We start from the raw sequence: 21752 nt of genomic DNA, 5'->3' as shown, positions 1-21752 counted from the left end.
CTCAAGTGGCGGGCAGGCTGCTCCAGAGCAAAGAGGGGTTACACATAGGGCACATCATGCCCACACAAGAAGGAACAAAGACTAAATGGAAAGCGGGCTTATGGACTATTGGAACACCGATGGTGGAGACGGTTTTCGCTCCAGAGAAGATAGACCTCGAAAATGAAGAGGCGGCTTCCCTTAGGAAGGAAATGAAACATGCCATGGGGCTCAAGACACGATGGGAGCAACCAGGACTGATGTGCCATTTGGAATCGAGACTTTTGGGACGAATGACGATCGCCAAGCAAAGGCGGGAGAAAGCAAGGGGCGAAATGATCCACCAAGCTGTACAAGAATTGCAAAACAAGCAGTTAATTCCGAGAGACTCGAGGGGTACACAACAGAAATGGACGGCTTACAAGAAACTGTTAGATGGACACAAGGTGCAATCGCTCAAGGACATCTTAACGATATCTTATATCGGATATGGTAAAGTCGTGTTGGAACCGCAGACTGTGAAGATGCCTATGGAAAGCCGACAGGCACATATGTTCCGCGAGCTCGGACTTTCGCTGCTAGTTCAATTCCCGGAGCTCGTCTTCAAACCAGCCGATGATAACAAATTACGTGTGAAGTATGACATAGAGGACCCGCACCATCAATTTTGGGTGGAGCAGTCTACAGCAGGAGCCAGAGTCCATCATAGATTGGGCCTTCAAGGAACAGGAAGTCAAAACGGGGGGTAGCAATGAGGAAATCGGCGCAAACATCGCGGCGCTGCTCAAAACGCAAAAAGAAGCGGTCTGGGTAACGCCCCACCCTGCACTGACCCACATGCGGCCAGTATGGGCGGGGAAGAGGAGATGGTGCAGGACGCGGAGAGAATGCAAAGGTGTCATTGAGAAAGGCAGCAGGAGCAAAGCAACCAAAGTGCAGGATCTCATGAATAACAAACTAGCACAGGAGAACAAGGCTCTTTACAGGGCCATCAAGCAGTTGAAATGGAAGCAAGTACATCGGATGCACGGAGTCACGGCGTATCAGAAGCAAAATGTACTAAGAATGAAGATGGGGCGACTCCGGCTCTGGAGAGGAAAAACAGAGGAATACGCGTGCGCCGGTGCAAGGTGTGCGAATGAAACATCACAAGGACAAGCTCATTTAGTGTGGGAGTGCCCGGACGCCAGAGCAGTATGGGGGAAAATGCTGGCAATGTGGGAAATGCCAGCTCCGAGTGGTGATGCGGACACCGATAAGGAGTCGATGCAAGACATTTTCGCGCTAACACTGAGCAAACTGCCTCCATGGCTAATTGACTGGGGCAATGCTCAAAAAGAGGAAACATGGAACGAAATATACGAAGTAGCTGCAGCAGTGTGAACAATGGGATGTGCGACGATGATCACAGCACTATTGAGGTGGAAAGTAGCAGAACGCTTCCCGGACGGGAACTCCCGGCCCACGAAAGCAAAAGAAATACAACGGACAAAGGCAAGGCTGCAGGAATCCTTACTCAGATACAGGGCGGGGCTGTTCCCGCTAGCCGAACATACGCACAAGAAATTAATGGTGGTGGACAGAATTAGAAGGCAATGGGCCGAGGCACGCCCAAGCGAAGGATGTCCAGAAGGGACGGAGGGGCGAACATTGCTGGGGTTTTTATGGCGGATCCAGGGGGAATCCCGGTCCTGGCGGAAGTGGCAGCGCATTGGTGGAATGGAAGCGAGATGAAGAAAGGTATAAGGTGGTGTTGGCGGCAGCTACATCGTTGAACAGCAGAAACATGACAAATAACGTGGCAGAATTCGTGGGGCTGCAGCGACTACTAGCGGAAGCAGCGGCAAGGAAATGGAGGGGTATCCAGGTGATCGGGGACAGCGCGATGATATTGGGCCTCTTGAAGAGAAGAAAGGAGCCTAAGTGAAGCGGCTGAAGCACTGGTATGGACTTGAACGGAAGCTAGCAGATCAATTGCAGATCACGGAGTGGAAACATCACTATCGAAGGCACAACAAAACCGCAGATTGGCTGGCAAATTATTCCATGGACACAGGCAAAAGTGCAATATACGGAGCTAGCGAGGAGGAGCAGGGGCATGAACTACGTCAAATGGTGGAGCATTGGATAGAAGGTGACTGCAGGCAATGGCAAAGCGAGAGGGACGAAAACGGGGAACAAGCAGCGTCATAGCAAACAAAGAAGAAGCAGCAGGATACAGGCTGAGTAGGTACAGCCCGACCAGGCAAAGCAAGCAAGTCGGGAATGGGTATTTGAGTTTAGACTGGACACGGCTGGTAACACAATACACCTCACTTATTATTATAATTTATACGCTGACCTTACTGTTGTTCATTTGCTCGACCCGATATTGGTGCTTGTATGTCGCGTGCTGGTCCCGCTTCTCCTTGGCTTGGTCTGCATCGACACGGGATTGATCAGCTAACCTCCGAGCTGCACGATACTCGCGCATGTATTGTGCCTTGCGCCGTCGCTTTTGTTCTCGCAGGTCTTCTTCACTCGATACTACGGACGCGGGGCGCTTAATCATCCTCTCAACCACTGCGCACTCCAGAAACAAGAGTAGAAACCCTCAATGTCAAAGGACAATGATCTCGGAGTCTGCTCTTGATGGTGAATCACTCCCGGCAACAAGGCCCCAGGGTCTCGAGACACCACCCCCAGTGTCGAGAAGATGGCAAATCCTGAAGTGTGAATCAAAACGGAAAAATGGTAGGTGTTGACTAGCGACGAGACCCATCATCTGGTTCGTGATCTTCTCGTTAGAATGATGTACGACACATTGAGGCTGGTGAACAAGCCGAGTTGCGCAGCAACCTGCATGTTGTACGAATGTTGACTGAGGTTACATGACATTACGCAGTACCGTGGAATTAAAGCCGCGAGGCTCATTATATTCGGTTTTCCCAGTATAACTTCCACGTAATTTGAAACCTTGGATGAATACATGTACACTCTTTAACTCTCTGACGTCGAACTCACAGACAATTCGAGTCTTAACACTCACTCGAACATATCATTAACGAACATGTCGATAGTAAAAGCAACTCTTCCTTCTATTAAAATAAAGAAAAGACGTCTTGTGGAATGTGTTTGACTGTGTACAGTGACTGAGTATCCTATTACTGTATCACCGGAATGGTTGGAGTTCGTGCTTTGAAGATAGTGACCGTGGGATTTGCACGCTCATCTCATTTTTCTGATTACTCGGTACAATTCGCGACTGTTTAGATGAGTTCGTGGGTCTGCCGATGTCGCTTGGCTCCCTTCTCACTTCGAATTCAGCTCTGTTGTTCGAGCTCCAAAATATCGAAATGGTGTCTGCGTTCATCACAACGATCAAGGTTCTGACTACAATCGCTCAAATCGCTCAGCGACTGAGTCCGGTGCCGGACCTGTACCGTGTTCACAAGCAAAGAGACACCGGCGTTATGGCTTTCATGCCGCTTGTCATGCTGCTATTGTGCAACCATGTTTGGTACGCCCTCACTTTATTTAATTCAGATTTCATTTTAACCTTCACCAGCTCCACTAATCGTGGTGCGCTATTCTACTTGTCAGGTTGATCTACGCCTACGTGGTGAAGAATATTTTCCCGCTGTTCTCCGTCTGTGTATTTGGTGATGTCGTGTTGGCTCTCTACGTTGCAATCTACGCTAAATACTGTCCCGACCGAGCGTACATGATGAGAATCCTTGTACCGGGTGCAACTGCTTTCGTTCTGGTCACTATCTACGCAGTTTTAGTTGCGGTTGGGGCGATTCATCAGTCGAGAGACCAACTAGGCGACGTGTTCGGCTATTTGGCGAATGTGACGACTTTCGCCTTGTACGCGTCACCGTTTGAGAAGATCAAGCTCGTGCTTGAGACCAAGTCGTCTGCTGCAATCCCCGTGATTCTCTGTAGCATCATTTTTGTCAACAGCAGCTTGTGGCTCGTCAATGGAATCGTCGACGATGACTTATTTATCGTCGTACCAAACATTGTCGGGGTTACTCTGACTGCTATCCAGCTTACGTTGTGCTACATTTACCGCCCCAGCAGACACATTTCGCCAGGCGATAGTGAGCTGGACGCCGTTGTGGAGCTGGAAATGGGCACCAGCGAGAAAATGGCTCCTACAAGTCCTGCATTCGTTCCTCTAGTGTCGCCAACCAAGCAATAAATATCCGATACCTTCAGAATTATTAAAAAATAAGATTTGTATTTGCGAAATGTTCTCGAACCGAAGCGTGTTAGTTATTGTCGAGCTCTCGGCAGGTGACAGTAGTCTACCATCCTTCATGTTCGCGAGATAGACACGGTAGATCGCAGAGAAGATCAATCGTCACGTCCCAAGAAACAAGATGGCCGTGAATAAGCCCCCGGTATCTTAATTAAAGTGGTCATTTTTTAACAAAGCAGCTCAACTATGCAGGAGCCTCAGCTCGTGTGCGTCTCGGTATCCTTGCCAGAGCGAATCAAGGCGCTATCCCACGCCGTTCTTCGAATCAACGAGCTGCTGAAACCCGAGGCCATCGACGCCGCCGTCTACAACGATTGCCAATACGTTGTTCACACGTTTGGAGCTACGTGTAAGTGGACCACGAAAGCGATGGACGGGGCAGCGACTCGAGGACGCCTCGACCTCGTCAAGTGGCTGTCTGTGGTTCGAAATGAAGGGTGCACAAGTGCTGCAATCGATGGGGCGGCGAGGAATGGCCACCTGAAAGTGGTCAAGTGGCTTTGCACTCATTACGTTGGACGGTGTTCGAGTGGAGCGTTAAATATGGCAGCGAGAAATGGCCATTTGGAGGTGGTCAAGTGGCTGTGTCGTCGTAACCGAGCGCAAACCAACCCCGAGCCGTACGTGATTACGTATGGCGTGCAGGTCGTTGCAGCCAGTGGAGACACAAGCACGTTACGAGCTGTTTTACGCGAGAATTGCAGTTGGTATTACGTGGGTCGCGCTCTGGAAGAAGCCGCTTCCAAAGGTCTCGCGGATGTGGTGAAGCTCCTGTTGACTGTGAGGCTTCGACAAGCAAACGTCGGTCGGGCGTTGAAGAACGCAGTGAACGCAGAGCACATTGAAGTGGTGCAGCTTCTAGCTGATCTTTGTTCCTCAGCAGAACTACGAGCTGCGTATCCCAACATGACAACGGGGTGCAATGCCAAGATCGCTGAACTGCTACGAAAGTCAGTCGAGAGCAGAGAAGTGGAGGAGAAATGGGGATATTTCAGAACTCAACACAAGACACTGGAGCGGGTCAAGGCGTCTCGTGTTGCTAATACCGAAAAGTCCGTGTCTTTTTGCGGGTTACTTCGCTCGTGGTGAAGAAAAGTAAAATAGCTCTCGAACATTTTAACAAAAAAAACCTTTTTTTTCTTGTTAAGTTAAGTTTTTTTCGATTTGCCTTCCACGTTGTGGTTATAATCTACCAGCTTGCCATTAATCGTCATCCTTCTGTTCCTTCTCTAAAGCATCCTTAGCTTCGACCTCTTGCTCCTTCTCGCTGGTTTCCGCCACTTCTTCCGTACCTTCCACCTCCACGGCAGCCTCCTCTTCGCCATTCTCATTTTCTTTCTTTTCTCTTGATTCCTCGTCTTCTTGGTGTTCTGCCTCACTCTCTTCACCTTCCTCAGTCTTGTCACAAGTCAATTGCTGCTCCTCAGTCTGAGAACTCTCTTCACCTGCAGCCTCTTCCTCGTTCTTCTCCGACACCGAAGCGCTCACTTCCACATCATCAGACGGCGCCTCAATCTTCTGCTCGTCCAACGCGACAGCGTCCAGCTCCTTCTCTTCGACGCGCTCGTCCGTCTTGGCCAAGACACGACGAGCCGTATCTGCAAAGTCCTCCGCTTCATGCGTCGCTGCCAACACGTCCATAGCCGCCAGCATTCTGGCCTCGCCCCGACACACCAGCTCTTCCACCTGCTCCCGCTCTTCGCCAGTCATGACGCCCTTCCCTTCCAGCTCCTTCAGTAAGTCCAAGACCAAATGACCCTCTCTCGACGCATCGGCCTGCACATACTTCAGCTTCATCGCCTCGAGACACGCAATCCGAACCAGCGTGTCCACAAACTCGTCCCTGTTGTTGTCACTCAAAAACACCACAAGCGCAGCCACCACTCGGTCGTCTCGAGCCTTCACCAGCTGCACCAGACGCTCCGCTCCGCCACGAGGAAGCTTGTTACTTCTCGCTAAGGGGGCGATCCAGTCGTGTACCATCGCTCGCCGATGACGCTCCCACGCTGCCAGCTCGACCAAGATCTCCAGCGTGTCCACCAGCTCCTCCATGTTCTTGTCTTCGTCGTACACATCCACTGCAGCCAGCAAGCGAGGGTCGTGAGCCTTGACCAGAGACATGAGCAGCTGGATCTGCCACAGCTCCAGGCGACCACTGCGTCCAAACTCAGCGAGAAGACGAGCCACCGACTGGACCTCGTCGACTGTCTCCTCTTCGGCGTCACTTCCAAAGCGCGCGTGCTTCACCACAAGCAGCAGCGTGTCCTCCAGCTCATGGACGTCTTCGTCGGCCTGGAACGCCTCGTTCGCAGCCTGTAGAGCCTCGTTGCCTCCGTGAAACAGCACCAGCAACCCAGCGGCGTCTCCAGCCTGAATCGTCCCGCGGCGCTGCATCTGGCGCACCACATCTTCCAAGCTAACACCGCTGGCCGACGTTGTATTCAGGACGCGCTGGCCTGCTTGGCTCTGCTCAATCTGTCGCTGTAGTTTGGCCACGCGTTGCAGCGTATCCAGCAGTTCACTGGCGTCTCCATCGCCCGCGAACACTTCGTACGCGCTCTCCAGCAAGTTGTGACGCTGCGCCACCATCCGCCGCAGCGTCTTGGCCGCAGTCGGCGTCAGATGATGCTGCGCTTGCCACTGTCCCAGCAAGAAGCTCAAGTGTCTCTGCCAGCCCAGCGAGTCGCTGTCGTCGTCGCTGTCCACAAGCGGATCCTCCTCTCGCACGGCGTCGTCCAAGCCCCGCGCGAAAGCCGCCGCCGCCTTCTCCTCGTCTCCGAGCTCCATCGTGATCTCCTCCACGATCCCCACTAGGGCGTCTCGCAGCGCCGAGACGTCGCCGTCTCCCAGCTCAAAGTCGCACAAGAGCTGGAGCACTTGCGTGTCGTCTTGAGCCACCAGCGCTTGGATAATATCCAGCTCCAGACTCGTCAGCATCTGCTGCGTATGGAGCGACGTCATGACCGCCAGGGCTGAGCTCACTCTCTTCTTGGCGGGTGAGCTGCTTTTACTGCTCTTACTGAGCTTCCTGGGGCTCTTTCTGCTCTTCTTACGGGCGATAGGCCTCGGCGGGTCGACCCCCAGCGCTGCCAGGCGCTTGGCGGTCGTCTCCAAGTCTGACAAGCTGCCCCCGTCGTTCTTGAAGCTCTGTAGAGCGCTCCACAGCACCGTATTCTGGCCCAGCACCAGCTCCAGCAGGTGCGCGCCGTGATCCTCAGGCAGCACGTGCTTGTCCAGCAGTCTCTCCACCATATTCAGCAGCTCCATGGTGTCGACGAAGCGACCATCACTCTTGCTGCCAGAGATCTTCCAGCCGTCGCGACTGAGAGCCAAAATCTGCATCTGAACTTGAGGACTGAAGACTCGTCTGCCGATTGCAGCCACTTTCTTGGCCACCAGCTCAGCGTGCAGAGATTCCTCGCCCTTGTCCGTGTGGTGAGAGGTCTGTAGCTCGGTTTTGAGCCCGATAGAGCCCTCGGGACGCAGCAGATCCAGCAAAAAGCGCTTCTTTTGGGCCACGGACGCGTTTCCAGCCATCGCAGCGAGCACTCGCGCACTCTGTTGCTCACAGAGGTCTCGGAGCACGGCAGACTCGAAGCTACTGAGCTTCTGCTCGCTCTCCAACGCCTTTAGCAGCCTGTGAAGCCTGATTACGTCGCTGGAAGACTCTGACACCTCGTTCTGAGGCTTCAGAGCGTTCGGAGAGCCCCCGCAAGGTGCAAACAGAGCGGAGACGCGTCCTGAGAGTAGTTCTGGCGCTTTACAGGCCACGGAGAGCGGTACAAGGCGCTGAATCGAGCTGGAAGGGCGCTTCTTCCGTGCGTTTGAGGTCGTAGGAGCCACCTGAAAGCCGGCGCAGACACCATCGTGATGGCTTAAGGCCGCACGCACCAGCTGCTGCAGCTCGAGCGGCGACATGCCCGCGTACAGCCCCAGTGTTGGCCTGGACGACGCCCCTGAGAGCTGCACATACGCTACGTCGGCCATAAATGTCACTTGGATTCAGTATGGGAAGAGTGTTAATCAGTCGCAAAGATCGAATGTGAAATGATGTGTTGTACGTAGCTGCAATAAATAATGTGGTTGACATACAAATAAATGTGCTCTGAATACTGGCCTGTCAGCCGGAATAGTGGCCCGTACGTGTCGCGAATCTCTCGCCTATCGACTAGCTGAGTAGTACTCAGAGAACAGCAGCAGCGCAGCGACAATGGCCAGTGTGTGGCCTGTGGCGGACGACCCGCGTGCTAAGCTCTTCAATGGTGGGTTTATATCAAAATAAATCTGGGTAGATGCAGTGATAGAGCGGTCTCTAACCAGGTTGTGCTACATCTGAGAACAGACCAAGTGCACGGTTACATCAAACTGAATGGGCTGTGCGTGTCGCTCATGGACACACCGCAGTTCCAGCGACTGCGAGACCTCAAGCAGCTCGGCACGCTCTACTACGTCTTCCCTGGAGCCTCGCACAACCGCTTCGAGCACTCTCTGGGTGTCAGCTTCCTCTCTGGACAGACCGTCGAGCGGTTCCGACAGCAACAACCGGAGCTGGAGCTGACGCAGCGAGACGCTCGCCTTCTGGTACGAATGCTGCCAATTATCTGAGTAGAAGATTGATAGGCTCATGGCTGTGGAAGTGAAGAGCGCAGCGGGATTACTGCACGATTTAGGCCACGGACCATTCTCGCACGTGTTCGAGCACGAGTTCATGCCACGTGTGGCCGCTGCGAGAGGATACGGTAGCGCAGATGCACCGACGTATCACCACGAAGACATGTCGCTGCGTATGATTGAGTACATGGTGGACGACAACAACATTGACCTCGAGCGAGACGACATGCGCTTCATCCAGCAGCTTATTGTTGGCGCTAAAGAGTGAGTGAAAAATGGACTGAGTAAACGACTGGATTGGGTACTGAACGACCTTACCCCGTGGTATACAGAACGCACATGGGCTCGCGTGTGGACTCCAGAGGTTATCTGTACGAGATTGTGGCGAATGGACGCAACTGCATCGACGTGGACAAGTTCGACTACTTGGCTCGAGATATGCTCAATCTCTTCGGACTGCGGAAGGTGTTTGACTTTTCTCGACTCACCATGTTCAACCGCGTGATCGGCAACGAGATTTGCTACCACACAAGTGTGAATCTGGACATCTACGACATGTTCCAGCAACGCTATCAGATGCACAAACAGATCTACAATCACCGCAAGGGCAAAGCGGTCGAGTTCATGATCTGCGACGCGATGCTGCTAGCTGACAAGGAGCTGGGCATTTCTGCCGCTACGCAGACGCCTCGGGACTTCCAGTTCCTCACAGATCACGTCGTTCATGTGCGTCTTGGAGTCGATTTCTTAGCGCTGGCATTGAATGTTGAGACTCACTTATTGTGCTGTCTAAATGCAGTCGATCGAAGCGTCCAAGACCGACTCGCTAGCTGACGCACGCGCGCTGCTTAAGCGTGTGCGTCGCCGCGAACTTTACGAGTTCATTGACGAGTATCTGCTGCCTCCTCACTTGATGTCGCGCATCCCTCGCTTCACCGCCGAAGAATTGGCCACTCAGACTTCTCTGGACGGTGTGACGCTGGACCCGGAAGACATTATCGTGTCCGATGGCCGACTAAACTACAACTTTAAAGACCGCAACCCCGTGGACAACGTCTCGTTCTACGCGTCCAGTGATCTGAACTCCAAGTTCCACATCCCCAAGGAGGAAGTCAGCTTGCTGTTCCCCGAGAAGGTACGCGCTGTATGCTTTTGTGTCGGAGAAGAATGCTCTTGCTAACTGTATACTTGGCTGCAGTTTGAAGAGCGGATTATACGCGTGTATAGCCGAAACAAATCACTCAAGGTCCATGCTGCAATCCAGGTACAAGCTACTACATGTACAACACTTTGGTCACTTCTATGCTCGACTCACACGGTTTTGTTTGCTGCAGCATGCCTTCCGTACCTACATTCGCCAGTTCAGTACGACACTTCCGCCACCGTCCCCGTCGTCCAAGGTATACATAACGAGTGTTGTTTGTGTTGCATCGTTCTGTCATTGAGCTGAACTCATTCTTCCACAGATTTACGGGCAAAAGACCACGGAACACGTGCTGTCTAGCAAGAAGAAGGTTGTCAGGAAACTACCAGGTAAAATCTCGTGTGTATGGCCAGCCACCTCTGCACTACTTCAGTAATCTAACTGTTCTCCTTTCAGTACTACCAGAAGCCAGTAGTGAACACGACACTAACGATCGCCCTTCAACTTCAGCCAACAAGCGTCATAAAGCTACTTAAGAAAACAACAAGTGAAACTCTTGTAAATTCATACTTTTACGTACGAAGTTATCTTCATTTCTTACTTAAAATTGAAAAAAAGTAAAAAAAAAAGCTATTACTGTTAGTTAACTTAATTTTTTGACCTTCCACTCGAGTTCGTCCACTACATTTTGGAACAACGGGTCGAAGAAGCTCTTCCACTCTGGGTACGGGATGATTTTGTCCATATCGGTCGAAAGCGTCGTGTGGATCTTGATGTCTCTTCCTCGACGGAAATCGTGCCACTTGCAGCCGACAAACTGGCAAATATTGCGATAGCCCCATCGAAATCGTCTTCGTGGGAATATTTCAATAACGAGCGTGCCAGGACGCGTCCACATGGCGTTAACCATCCCAGCGCCGTGCATTCCGATCACCACGTCGCTGTCCAGCATAGATTTCATTTGGTCGTGCATCGTCATGCTCGTGAGCTCGAGAGACTGGAACTCGCACTCTCCAAATCGATACGCGTCTTGGTATTCCTCACGCATTCGTTGAAGGATTTCGGCTTCGTTCCGCCATTGGCGCTGTACACGACGACCACCGTAAGGTCTGCGCGAGATGACGGTCACAAGGCATCGCTGTGGGTCGCTTTTGCCGTCGCGTGGAGCTACTCGTAGACTTTTGAGTGCCAAGTCTCTGAATTCTTTGATCATAGCATTGTCATAGCAGGGCTGATTGTCGTCCAGATGACTCATAAGCGGGCCTGTGACTTCGTACGGAGCCAACAAAGCCGATTCGAAGTGCACAACTCGGTGCTGGAACTCTTCTCCGCTGATAATTAGACGCTCAGGGCCAAGCAGAGCGTGTCGGAGCTCGTCAACTGGAGTCGGTAGCGCGCGATCAAAGGTCACGAGTTGCGTTGAGTCTCTTTCCCACCCGATAGTCTGCACCATTATCCACGCGTTTAGAATCCCAGAGATCTGGAAGAACGGGTTGTGGTCATCTCTCCGCACCAACACTACGGCTTGTTTCAACGTCATCGTGTCATCGACAGCTCGGTCAACTGTGTCGGTCTTGCAGGTAGGGTCGTTGTCACCAGGTCCTCCTACGAAGAATTCGTTCCAGATGTTTGGAGCTCCGTGAGCGTGATCCTGCGGCTGCGAACAGCTACAGAACGTCGCGTTCTTCATGTACTTAAAGCGTGGGTCGTGGTTGCCACCATCATCAGCCAGACTGTCGATGTCCTTGGCCACTTGTGCGCCTCGTACATCCAACACAAAGTTCTCGAGCAACGTCGCACTTACGCCAGCGTCTGACACGTGATAAAACGTGTATGGCGAGCTGCTGTTGCCTCCTTGAGTACAAAATGACCGCGACGTGTTCCGTAGCCGTTGGATCAGTCCGTAGTCCCGAGCGTAGAGACACTCGTCTTTGGATCCCTTACTAGGCGTCCATTTCGCTGGCTCGACCTTCTCTTCTTCTTGCACGAGATGATGGACCGCTTTCTGGTAATGGGGAATCCCAAATGGGTACATTTGTAGTCGTTTAGTGTCGAGGGACTCGGCGCTACCAACGTCGCCGCTTGACTGGAACGACTCGAAACTTTTGCAAAAGTTATGGAATGACACTAGCGTGATAACGGAGACCATGACACCCCATATGCAGTGTCGTCGTTTGGAGCGTGCAGCTGCACTGGAGTTGCCAGGTACAGGTTTCATGAGAGTATGTGCGACCATGTACAGAAGGGCGAGAAAGAGAATGACAAGGGAAGACAGCGGATACCGCACGAAGGGTTTCAACAGGTGTATTGAATTGATTGCACGGAGTAACATGGTTTTGACCGCAGTTTTGGCACTGTCATTGCAGAGTGATCAGTGGCTACACATTTATTTATGGTGCCGGTTGCGAAAAGGTACAAGGTATGGTCAACGCATTTGCTGGTTCAGGATCAGCAGTCCACGACAGTAGAGAGGATTTCGGCCCCACCAATTCTTGGTCCGTTCTCGGTTGACGTTCATGAAAAGTGCAGCATCGAGCACGAACCAGGAATTGTTGTCAAGACAGTCTTAGGAATCTGGTTTTCTTAGGAATGTCCTGTCCGGTTGGAGACCTCTCACAACCAATCTTTCACAGCCACCACCAGTATGGTGTCGTCGGAGACTGCGTTGCTGCAGTAGTACATCGCCAAGAACAAGTACATGAGCCGCAAGAAAAGCTTCGCTTCATGTTGCTGCTCGACCAAGTTGAGCGGCCTTCGATTCCTGCTGTGACGTTTGACCTCGCTAGCTACACCGATGCAAACAGCGAGCTTGAGTTTCGCTTCGATGTGGCTGGCGTCTACGAGCCACGGTCTCTGCTGCGCATCCCTGACACTGTAGTGACGGCACATGGCGACACTTGTTTCGGTGACACTGCCCTCTGCGTGATGCTAGCTCGCTTAGCGTTTCCAACGCGCTACTACGACATGATGAAGACGTTTGGAAGGGGTACAGCGTGGTTGTGTCGTGTATTCTTGCACATGATCGACTACGTGCACGACACGTTTGCGGACAAGCTGTTCATGGCTGAATCGATCGTTAGCGCCCGCATGGAGGAGTATGGCGAAGCCGTCGAGGCGAAAGGGGCTCCGACGGAGGGCGTATTTGGGTTCCCCGACGGCACCAAGGTGGCGGTTTGTCGTCCTTCACCTCGCCGTCATGGCGAAAGAGGTGAGAACCTGCAGAAGCATCTGTACAGCGGGCACAAGCGCATTCACTGCCTGAACTACCAAGCCGTGACGGCACCTGACGGGCTTTGTATCCATTTCTGGGGTCCCATGGAGGGACGCCGCCACGACAGCACCATGCTGCGGGAAAGTGGTCTTCTAGAATACTTTGATGAACACCAAGACACGTTTGAGGGGAAGCTCCTTTATGGTAACCCTGCGTATGGAACACGTAAGTACATCGTCAGTGGATATAAAGGAAATTCTGTAAGTGCCGACGAAAGTGACTTCAACAGCGAGATGAGTCGTCTTCGTGAATCGGTGGAATGGAATTTCAAGTGTATGAAAACTCTGTGGTCGTACGTCGAATACAATAAACAGCAAAAGGTTCGCTTGTCACCAGTCGGTAAGTTTGTTAAAGTTGCTATGCTCCTAACGAACTGCCACAACTGCTACTACGGAGGCAACCAAATCAGCCAGTATTTCGATCTGCCACCACCCAGCTTACAGGATTATCTGGGGTAGAAGGTGAAATTCCTGCGCTCGGTCAAGCACCACCTTCAAGACCCAAGACACCATCGCTCACTCCAACCCCTGCATCTTCGCCCACGTCACCGACCTCTCCAACAATTCCATCGAGCGCCGTTCCACCACGCGCCTTGAGCAGAGCTAGCTTTAGCAGGTTTCCGTAGCGTTCGTTTTCTAATCGAGGAAGACGAAGCTTAAATTCTCGCTCCTCTTTCCGGTCCTGAAGCTCTATTTCCTTCTGCTTTCGCTGCAACTCTTGCTTCTGCTGAAATTGCTCAGCTCGCATTTGGCGCTCTTTTTCGTTGTCCTCACGCATCAGGTCGTAGATGGTTACCTTGCGCGGCGACGGCTTCTCAGACTCGCTCTCTTCACCTCTGTCCTTCCGCTTCTTCAGGCGCGATACAGCTTCCTCCCGCATTAGCTTACCAACGTTATCTTCTGACTCGAGCTTTTCCTTCAACTCCAGAGCCCACTGCGCCTCTTCTCTAACATGCTCATCTACAGCCAGCACTATCTCGTCCAGAAGCTGCTGCGACTCCGTGTAATCCTCTGAGACTCCCGAAGCTGCCGCCGACTTTTTGTCGGCTTCTCGATGGTTTTCCACCAGTACATTGAACCGTGCCTGTGCCGACTTGCCAGTAATCTCCTGCTTGGAAAACCCCTGCACGACTTTCACCTTGTTGGCGAGAGACGTCCACGCATCCATAAGGCTGCCTCGAACACTAGCAAAAGGCTGGACTGCGTTAACTTGCCGGAGTAGTAGTAGGTCGTCGTGCTTGCTGATTTTTTTTCTTTTTGTAATCGATTTCGAGGAGGACACTGTTGTCGTGGCTGTTGAAGGTGCCTCAGTCGACTGGGCACTCTCCTTTGGAGGTTTACGAAATGTTGGCATCTTGGTGGGCTAGAGATCAAAAGCGAATGCTTCGAGCAGAACAACGGAGCTCGTGAAGGAGCACCATTCGTCATGGTTGGTGCCGGCCAACTGCTTTGGAACGGCGAAGATTACCTCAATTAGTTAATGCTCGAAGGCTTTTCGCAGAGTGGACTGAGATTTGTAGCGAAACCTCTTGCTTCGCATTCCTAGTCTTGGTCTATTCCCGTTTTACGAACGAGGACTCGGACCAAGATTGGCTCTCTTCGAAATCTCTCTAGTAATTGGCCGATTCCGGACGGAATCCGGAATGGTGCCCATACGATTTGATTGAAATTGAAGCGATCAAATCGATTTAAGCTACGAGGATTATTCATTCCGGACAGACCAACCAATTCACATAGGAAAAACGTCAGAGCGTGTATCATCCTGAAACGTTTTGTCAGTATATGTGAAACGTGTGTCAATAAGTCTATGGGCTGCCATTGGTATTGACAGTATGTGACAGTCTCAAAACAAACGCCAACAGGTGTATGAAAGTGAGGGTTGTGTGTCAAAATGTGTAGCTGGCAACCGTTTGGACGTGTACACACACTTTCAGCCGTGTTATAAAGTGTCGGTGTATGCCAATGCACTCCACGCCAAAGCTGTCTTTATACCGATAGAATCAGACATCACTCAGAGTTCCGAATGGCTACCTGCAGTTTTTACAAAGAAACCGGGACGCCCCAAGACGAAGCGCATAAGAAGTGTTGGAGAAAACGGGAATAGATCTTCACAGAGTTGCTCAAGTTGCCATCGGAAAGGCCACAACAAGCGTTCATGCACGCAATCGGATGGCACATAGCACATTCAAAAAGAGTGTCCCTCAGTCGCTATAGAGCAACAAAAAGGTCAATTTTGTGTTTTTTTTGTTTTGTTTGAGCATTTAGAAGGTCACTCAACTCCGGGTTTTTATTAGTGTCCCTCATTCGCGATCGAGCAATAATGAAGTCACTTTCATGTTTTTTTGTTTTGTTTGTGCATTTAGAAAGCTACTCAATTCCGGGTTTTTGCGTTATAGTAACCCTTAAGAAGAATCGTCACTGCTAATGATAGATTCACCACAGCATCCATCCGCACCACACTGGCATTTAAACCATAATTCATCGCCATAATCAACAGTGACCTCGCTTCCAGCTTGAATATCCTCCATCGTAGCGACAACCACCGTGACGAAGCGGCGGTTTTGAACCTCGTAAAATCGGCAATTTGCCGCACAGGAATGATTCATGAACCGCGTAATGTTTCCCTTGAATTTCGCCTCGATCCACAAGTTCTCCTTGCGCGACGACCGCGCGGCCAAACCGATGGTGTAGTTGCTGGTTCTTTTCTTGTCCTTACGGTAGTCGTGTGTTGTCAACACACCAGCGTACTCAGCAACAATACTTCCACTTTCAATATCCTCAGACGTGAAAACAGAGTATCCAATATTTCCACGCACTAGGTGCAGGCCACTCACAGTTCTCAGTCGATTGCCACAGTCAGATCCGTCGAGGCAGTTATTCCGAGCACAAAATATGCTACCCAGTGCATTTGGGCAACCATCCGGTCGGCAAATTTTGTCGCAGCCACACCAATCCATCGGCCCTAAATCGGGTACCAAAATGTTGTTTGGGTTCTCGGTATTGGTTATCTCCATTACATCAGAAGGCCATGGAACTACGTCATTATCTTTCTGTAGGAGCAAAATGTTCGCTTTCTCATTTTCGCCCGTCTCAGAAGCTCCGTGAGAACGTTCGCTAGACCTGCTGTCGTTTTCGTCGCTGGACTCGTCCAAATAAATTATATCTGGTGTGACAGTCCAGTACACATTGTCGATTTCATCGTGACATCCGGTGTCAACGTCGTTGCATTCAGTCTTGTCATGGCTGCTTTCGTCACCACTCTCCATTAAACTGATAATCTCACGAGGCGAAATAGGCGGAGCGCAATACTCTTCGCGATATTCATTTGGCTGATGTGCTGTATTAGAGCCGCAATCACTAGCTTCATCACTCACTCTCTCTGTATCTTCATTGTCGCTAGTATCATACAAAAAAATACTTCTGGAAGGTTAGCAATATCTTTGCCAACAGAGCCTACTTCACCATGCTCTGGGGTAAAATACCCTCTCCTGCCTCCCTGGGTTAAATCGATCAGGTCCGTAATGAAAGAAAGTGCTTTCGACTTTCACGTCGGCTCTCCGCCCCAGTCTTCCCTACACGCGAAATACACGGGCCTCTGTAGCATGGCCCCCTCCAGAAGGAGGCAAACTCGCCTAGCGGCGCCGTTTTCATCACTCCACAACGGTAAGCCCGCTTAGAATCTCGGACTGGGGCCCGCCTGTGACGAGGTCACACAGCACCTTGCGCAAGAGGAAGTTATCTTCCGAGAGTATACAAACTCTCAGTGAACAGCAGTTCACAGGTCCTCTCTTTTATTAAAGAGAGCGAAGTGACCCAAATAAGGTAGATTGTAAACTGAGTATATTTATAGGTAGATTAAGTTTGGGTTTAATACAAACTGTTAGTTACCTATAGAAATGCAATGTCATTTAACCAATGGTTGGCTTTGAACGACCTTGGTACCTTGTACCAAATATCTCGGAGTATGACGTGTCATACTCCTGAAGTGTGAAGTGTCACACTTCATGTAACCAGGGTACACTTAGGGATACGTACCCCGTTACATCCTCCCCCACTTAGGTTCGGTTTACCGACCAATCTGAATGAAGAGGTGTTCATCACAAACTCTCATTCTCAAAGTCGAAAACCATCGACTTGGCCGCGCGAGCGCGGCGGAGGCTCACTTCACAGTTAGAGCCTCGAGCAGCAACCTGTGCGCTCTTCGTCTAGGTCTCCAATTCGACCGTTAACATGCCTCGTGGCACTACTAAGAGCGGTGCTAAGACACGCTCCAAGGCTGCAGCCGGTAAGGCGCAGGCCAAGAGCACTAAGTCTCACGGCAAAGGCTCTGCACTCAAGGAGGCTACTCAGGTGGCCTCCGAGGCGATCGGTTCCTCGGGTGACGCGGCTGCGGACAAGCGCGCAAGCAGGCGCCGCAGTCCGTCGCCCTCGTCTTCAGACAACCGTCCGAACCCTCGGTTCGTAGAACGCGAGTCCAAATCGGGCAGTGAAGACGATGCCGAGTCCGAGAGCACTCAGGATGCTCCTGCGGGCTCTGTGGGAGGGCACAGCCCAGTGCCCAGTGAGCACAAAGAAGACAGCGTGCAGTCGCCCGCTAGTGATCACGGTGATCACAGTCCCAGGACCTCTGTGCGCTCTGAGAGTCCGGCCGTTAAGGCTAAGGGCGCTCCCAAAGCCGGTGGCGATGAGGAAGAGAATCCTCGCAAACGTCTCTCGTTTGCCGAGGGTCTTGCGCGCGCTAAGGCCTCTAAAGCCGAAGGCGCCAAGCCCTCAAAGAAGCGTACCGCCTCTAAGTCTCTACTCCGCGAGGAGAAGGAGACTCGACGCTCCTATCAGAGTCTCTTCGGCTCCTCGGATGAAGAGGAGGAGAAGGAGGAAGAAGAAGCTGCCGCCGCTTCTGTTCCCAGATTGCGACAGCCTTCGGGCAGTCAATCAGGAGCCGTTCAATCGGCTCCCATGAGTTCTCGAAGTGGGCATAACCCCTCCACTTCACGAGGAGCTGTCGCTTGCCGCGACACCGTTGCTCCTGGGGGATCCGCTCCACGTGGTAGTGGGCTTCTCCATTCCGGTCAAGCAGGGGCGGAGGTGCCCTCGTACGAGTACGAGTACTCGGCGCCTCCCGAGAGCCACTCTCGTCCGAGTGCTCCGACTGCGGGTCCGACACAGGACCCTGAGGTTGACCGCCTCCGTCAACGTGTCCTCGTGCTTGAGATTGCACTTGGCCTTGGGACTGGCGGTAATGCTGCCGCCCAGGCCGGGAATCAGGGCGAGCTCGCTCGTCTTGCGGGCCGCCTGGACCTGGTGGAGCGAGAGGTCGCGAGCCTGCACCTGCGGGTGGATCGCCGGGCCTCTTCGTCCGATCTGGACGAGGCCTTTCGCATGATCCGACGGATCGAGGCTTTGTTGCCACGTCCGGAGCCGCCTGCGGCACGCTCCCAGACGTACGCGTATGGTGCGTACCCGGCGTACTCAGCGTACTCGGCGTATGGCGCCGGGGTCCGTTCGTATGGAGCCCCTCCGGCGTACGGTCTTGACCGCAGCCTTGCCGTCCCGACCGAGACTTGGGTGCCTGCTCCGACGCCCTCGTCGACGACTGTGACCGGCCCTCGCTTCGAGGAGCTGGGTCAAGGGGGATCTGCGAGTCAGCAACCCCCTGCGGGTCAAAGTACCGCTTAAGACGTCCGACATAGAACGTCGGGTGCGTCGTCATTGACTTTGGAAGGTCGATGGTGTACGACGCACCATGTCTGGCCAGGACTGCAAAAGGTCCGATGAAGCGGTGCTTCAGTTTGTTGCTGCCGACAGATCTAACAGTGTCTAGAGGTAGGTTCCTCGTGTCTAGCAACACTAAGTCACCAACCTCAAATATACTTAAGTTTCCTCTTCCTTGTTTGTCTGAGTACTCCTTTTGTTTATCTTGGGCCGCTGCCATGGCATCGCGGACCCTGCTGACAATGTTCAGCTTGGTATCCATAAAGGATTCCACCTGTTTCCGCAGCGAAACTGGCCTCACATCCGAGACCTGGGAGGAAAGGGCTTTCCGAGCCTCTCCCCCACTTAGAATAGAGGAGTCAGTGTCTCCTCGAAGAGTGAGGGGCACTCTGGGGTGGCGGAAGCCGTTCAAGTAGAACGGCGTGAACCCGTGGACGTGTGCACCGCGTTGTTGACGCAAACGCAACAACTGGAAGATGCGACGACCACGTACGTGGCGCTGCCGCGCACACACTGCGGAGAGTGTCCTCGAGCACTCGATTGACGCGCTCTGTTTGGCCGTCTGTCTGCGGATGATCCGCAGTGGACATCTGCAGACGAGTTCCCAGTAAAGGGAACAGCGTTTTCCAAAACGCAGCAGTGAACCGTGGGTCTCGGTCCGAGACAATCGTCTCCGGGAGACCGTGATAGCGGAACACGCCATCGACGAGCAACCTTGCGGTTTGTTCGCCCGTTACAGTGACGGGAACTGGAGCAAGATGTACCATCTTGCTCAGCCGACACACGAACACCAAAATTCCGGTGTTGCCGTGTCCGTCGGCGGGAAGCCCAAAGATGAAGTCAAGACTCATCGACTTCCAACAATCAGCCAGTACGGGCAGGCTCTGTAGTGGAGCCGAAGAGTGCCCTGCGGGTTTGACCCGCTGACCTGTTTCGCATGTCTTGACGTATCGGGCGACCCACTTGTACATGTGGGTCCACCAGAAGGACTGAGAGACCGACAGAAAGGTCTTCTCGCGGCCCATGTGGCCTCTGGAGGGCGCGTCATGCACCTCCGCGAGGATGTCGAACTTCAGATCCTCGTCGTTGGGTACGACCACCCGTGGAGGATCAGTGGGCTCCACCCGATAATAGAGGAGGCCCTCCTTCAACTCATATCGGTGGAGCCGTGAGCGCTGTCGCGACGAGAGCCAGTCGGACTTCGCGCTCGTTCCGGCCTTAAGGAACTTGACGATAGGCGCGACAGCCTCATCGTCCCGATACGCCATGCGTATCCGATCATATAGATCCGATGTCACCCGCGTGATGTGGGCCAACTCATAGTCGGGACGCCGAGAGAGGGCGTCCGCAAGCACGTTGAGCTTGCCCGGCTTGTATTCGACGCGGAAGTTGTATTCCGCGAAGAAGGACAGCCACCTCGCCATCCTTTGGGAGAGGTGAGGCGAGTTAGTCGCCGTCCTCAAGGACGCGTGGTCTGTGTAGATCACAAAGGGCCTAGAGCCCAGAAGGTGAACACGGAACTTCACAAGTGCATATTTCATTGCCAGGAGCTCCTTGTCATGGACAGGGTAGTTCCGCTCGGCGGCTTTCAGCTGCCGGGACTGGAACGAGATGACTCGTTCCTGTCCAGCCGTGTCGTCCTGCAGCAATGCACACCCGATGGCGTAATCGGAGGCATCGCAGACGAGGCTAAACGGCTTCGTCTCGTCCGGCAGAGCCAGGACAGGGGCCTCTTGGAGACTAGCCTTGATGCTGTCAAAAGCATCCTGGTGCTCTTGTTCCCAGCGCCAGTCGACGTCCTTCTGAAGGAGGCTCGACAAGGGCTTAGCGAAGCCCGCGTACCCAGCGCTGTACTTGTGAAGGTAGTTGGCCAAGCTTAACCACTTTCGAAGATCCTTCTGGGATCGGGGCGTCGGCCATGCTGCTATGGCCTTGACCTTGTCGGGGTCAGCCCGAACGCCCACGTTGCTGACGAAGCAACCGAGAACTTTAATCTCTGGTGACGCGAAAACGCACTTGCGATGTTGGCGTAGAGCTTGTTCGCTCGCATCACGTCCAACACTCGACGGAGGTGTCCTAGATGCACCTCCATGGCCGTCTTGCCTCCCTCGGCACGGCTATGGACGAATATGTCGTCGAAGTACGTATGTACGAAGGTACGCAAAGGGCGGAACAATTGCGTCACCAGGCGATTGAACGTCGCCGGGGCGTTAGACAAGCCCTGCGGCATGACGAGCCACTCCCAAAGCATGCCACTTGGAGTGCTTACCGCGGTGAGCGGGATGTCACTCTCTCGCATCAGGATTTGGTAGTATCCGTCTACCAAATCCAGCGCACTGTACAGTACGCTCCCGGCCATGTTGTTCAACAACACATCCTTTCGTGGGATCGGTGTTTGGGCCGGCACCGTTGCGTTGTTCAGCTTGTTATAAGCGTGAACCAGACGCCACTTTCCGTTCGCTTCCGAACGCAGAAAGTCGGCGTCGAGTGCGGGGATTTCGATTCCCGCACCATGCCTGCCTTCGCTTTCGCGGCGAAGAAGGCATCAATGACCTCGCACTGTTCGCGCGGGAGAGGCCATTGCCTCGTGACACAATACTTTGTGCCGGGCACGAGATCAATCTCGTGCCGTACGCCTCGATCCGGTGGGAGTTGGGTCGGTGGGTGTTTGCTCACCACGTCCGCATACTCCGTCACCAAAGGATACACCGGATCCTTGGGGTTCTTAAGAATCTCAGAACCCAAGCGCGCCTGACGCTGCTTGTTCATGTCTTCCAGGACGTTCTCGTC

The 21752-nt window shown here is 52.9% G+C and overlaps 4 protein-coding genes across 4 annotated transcripts; 2 read left to right on the top strand and 2 right to left on the bottom strand.

Annotated features, from left to right (window-relative positions):
* Positions 1–2588: 2588 nt before the first annotated feature.
* Positions 2589–4165, top strand: PITG_14486 (MtN3-like protein; the record flags this gene model as incomplete). Its single annotated transcript, XM_002898899.1, has 3 exons — positions 2589–2712; positions 3232–3478; positions 3562–4165. 3 exons carry the CDS (start codon positions 2589–2591, stop codon positions 4163–4165), a joined length of 975 nt encoding a protein of 324 aa, XP_002898945.1.
* A 1263-nt stretch (positions 4166–5428) lies between these two features.
* Positions 5429–8143, bottom strand: PITG_14485 (uncharacterized protein; the record flags this gene model as incomplete). The annotated part of the gene is made up of 1 exon (XM_002898898.1): positions 5429–8143. The coding sequence occupies one exon, from the start codon at positions 8141–8143 to the stop codon at positions 5429–5431; it is 2715 nt and encodes a 904-aa protein (XP_002898944.1).
* Positions 8144–8435: 292 nt separating this feature from the next.
* Positions 8436–10340, top strand: PITG_14484 (uncharacterized protein; the record flags this gene model as incomplete). The annotated part of the gene is made up of 8 exons (XM_002898897.1): positions 8436–8487; positions 8568–8806; positions 8868–9100; positions 9169–9562; positions 9636–9971; positions 10035–10100; positions 10171–10201; positions 10303–10340. 8 exons carry the CDS (start codon positions 8436–8438, stop codon positions 10338–10340), a joined length of 1389 nt encoding a protein of 462 aa, XP_002898943.1.
* A 283-nt stretch (positions 10341–10623) lies between these two features.
* On the bottom strand, positions 10624–12216 carry PITG_14483 (uncharacterized protein; the record flags this gene model as incomplete). Its single annotated transcript, XM_002898896.1, has 1 exon — positions 10624–12216. One exon carries the CDS (start codon positions 12214–12216, stop codon positions 10624–10626), a length of 1593 nt encoding a protein of 530 aa, XP_002898942.1.
* Between the last annotated feature and the right edge of the window lie 9536 nt (positions 12217–21752).

This window comes from Phytophthora infestans, genomic scaffold (assembly GCF_000142945.1).
Source record: "Phytophthora infestans T30-4 supercont1.34 genomic scaffold, whole genome shotgun sequence".
Lineage (NCBI taxonomy): Eukaryota > Oomycota > Peronosporomycetes > Peronosporales > Peronosporaceae > Phytophthora > Phytophthora infestans.
The sequence above is the reverse complement of the archived record's forward strand: the minus strand, read 5'-3'. Positions and strand labels throughout refer to the sequence as shown.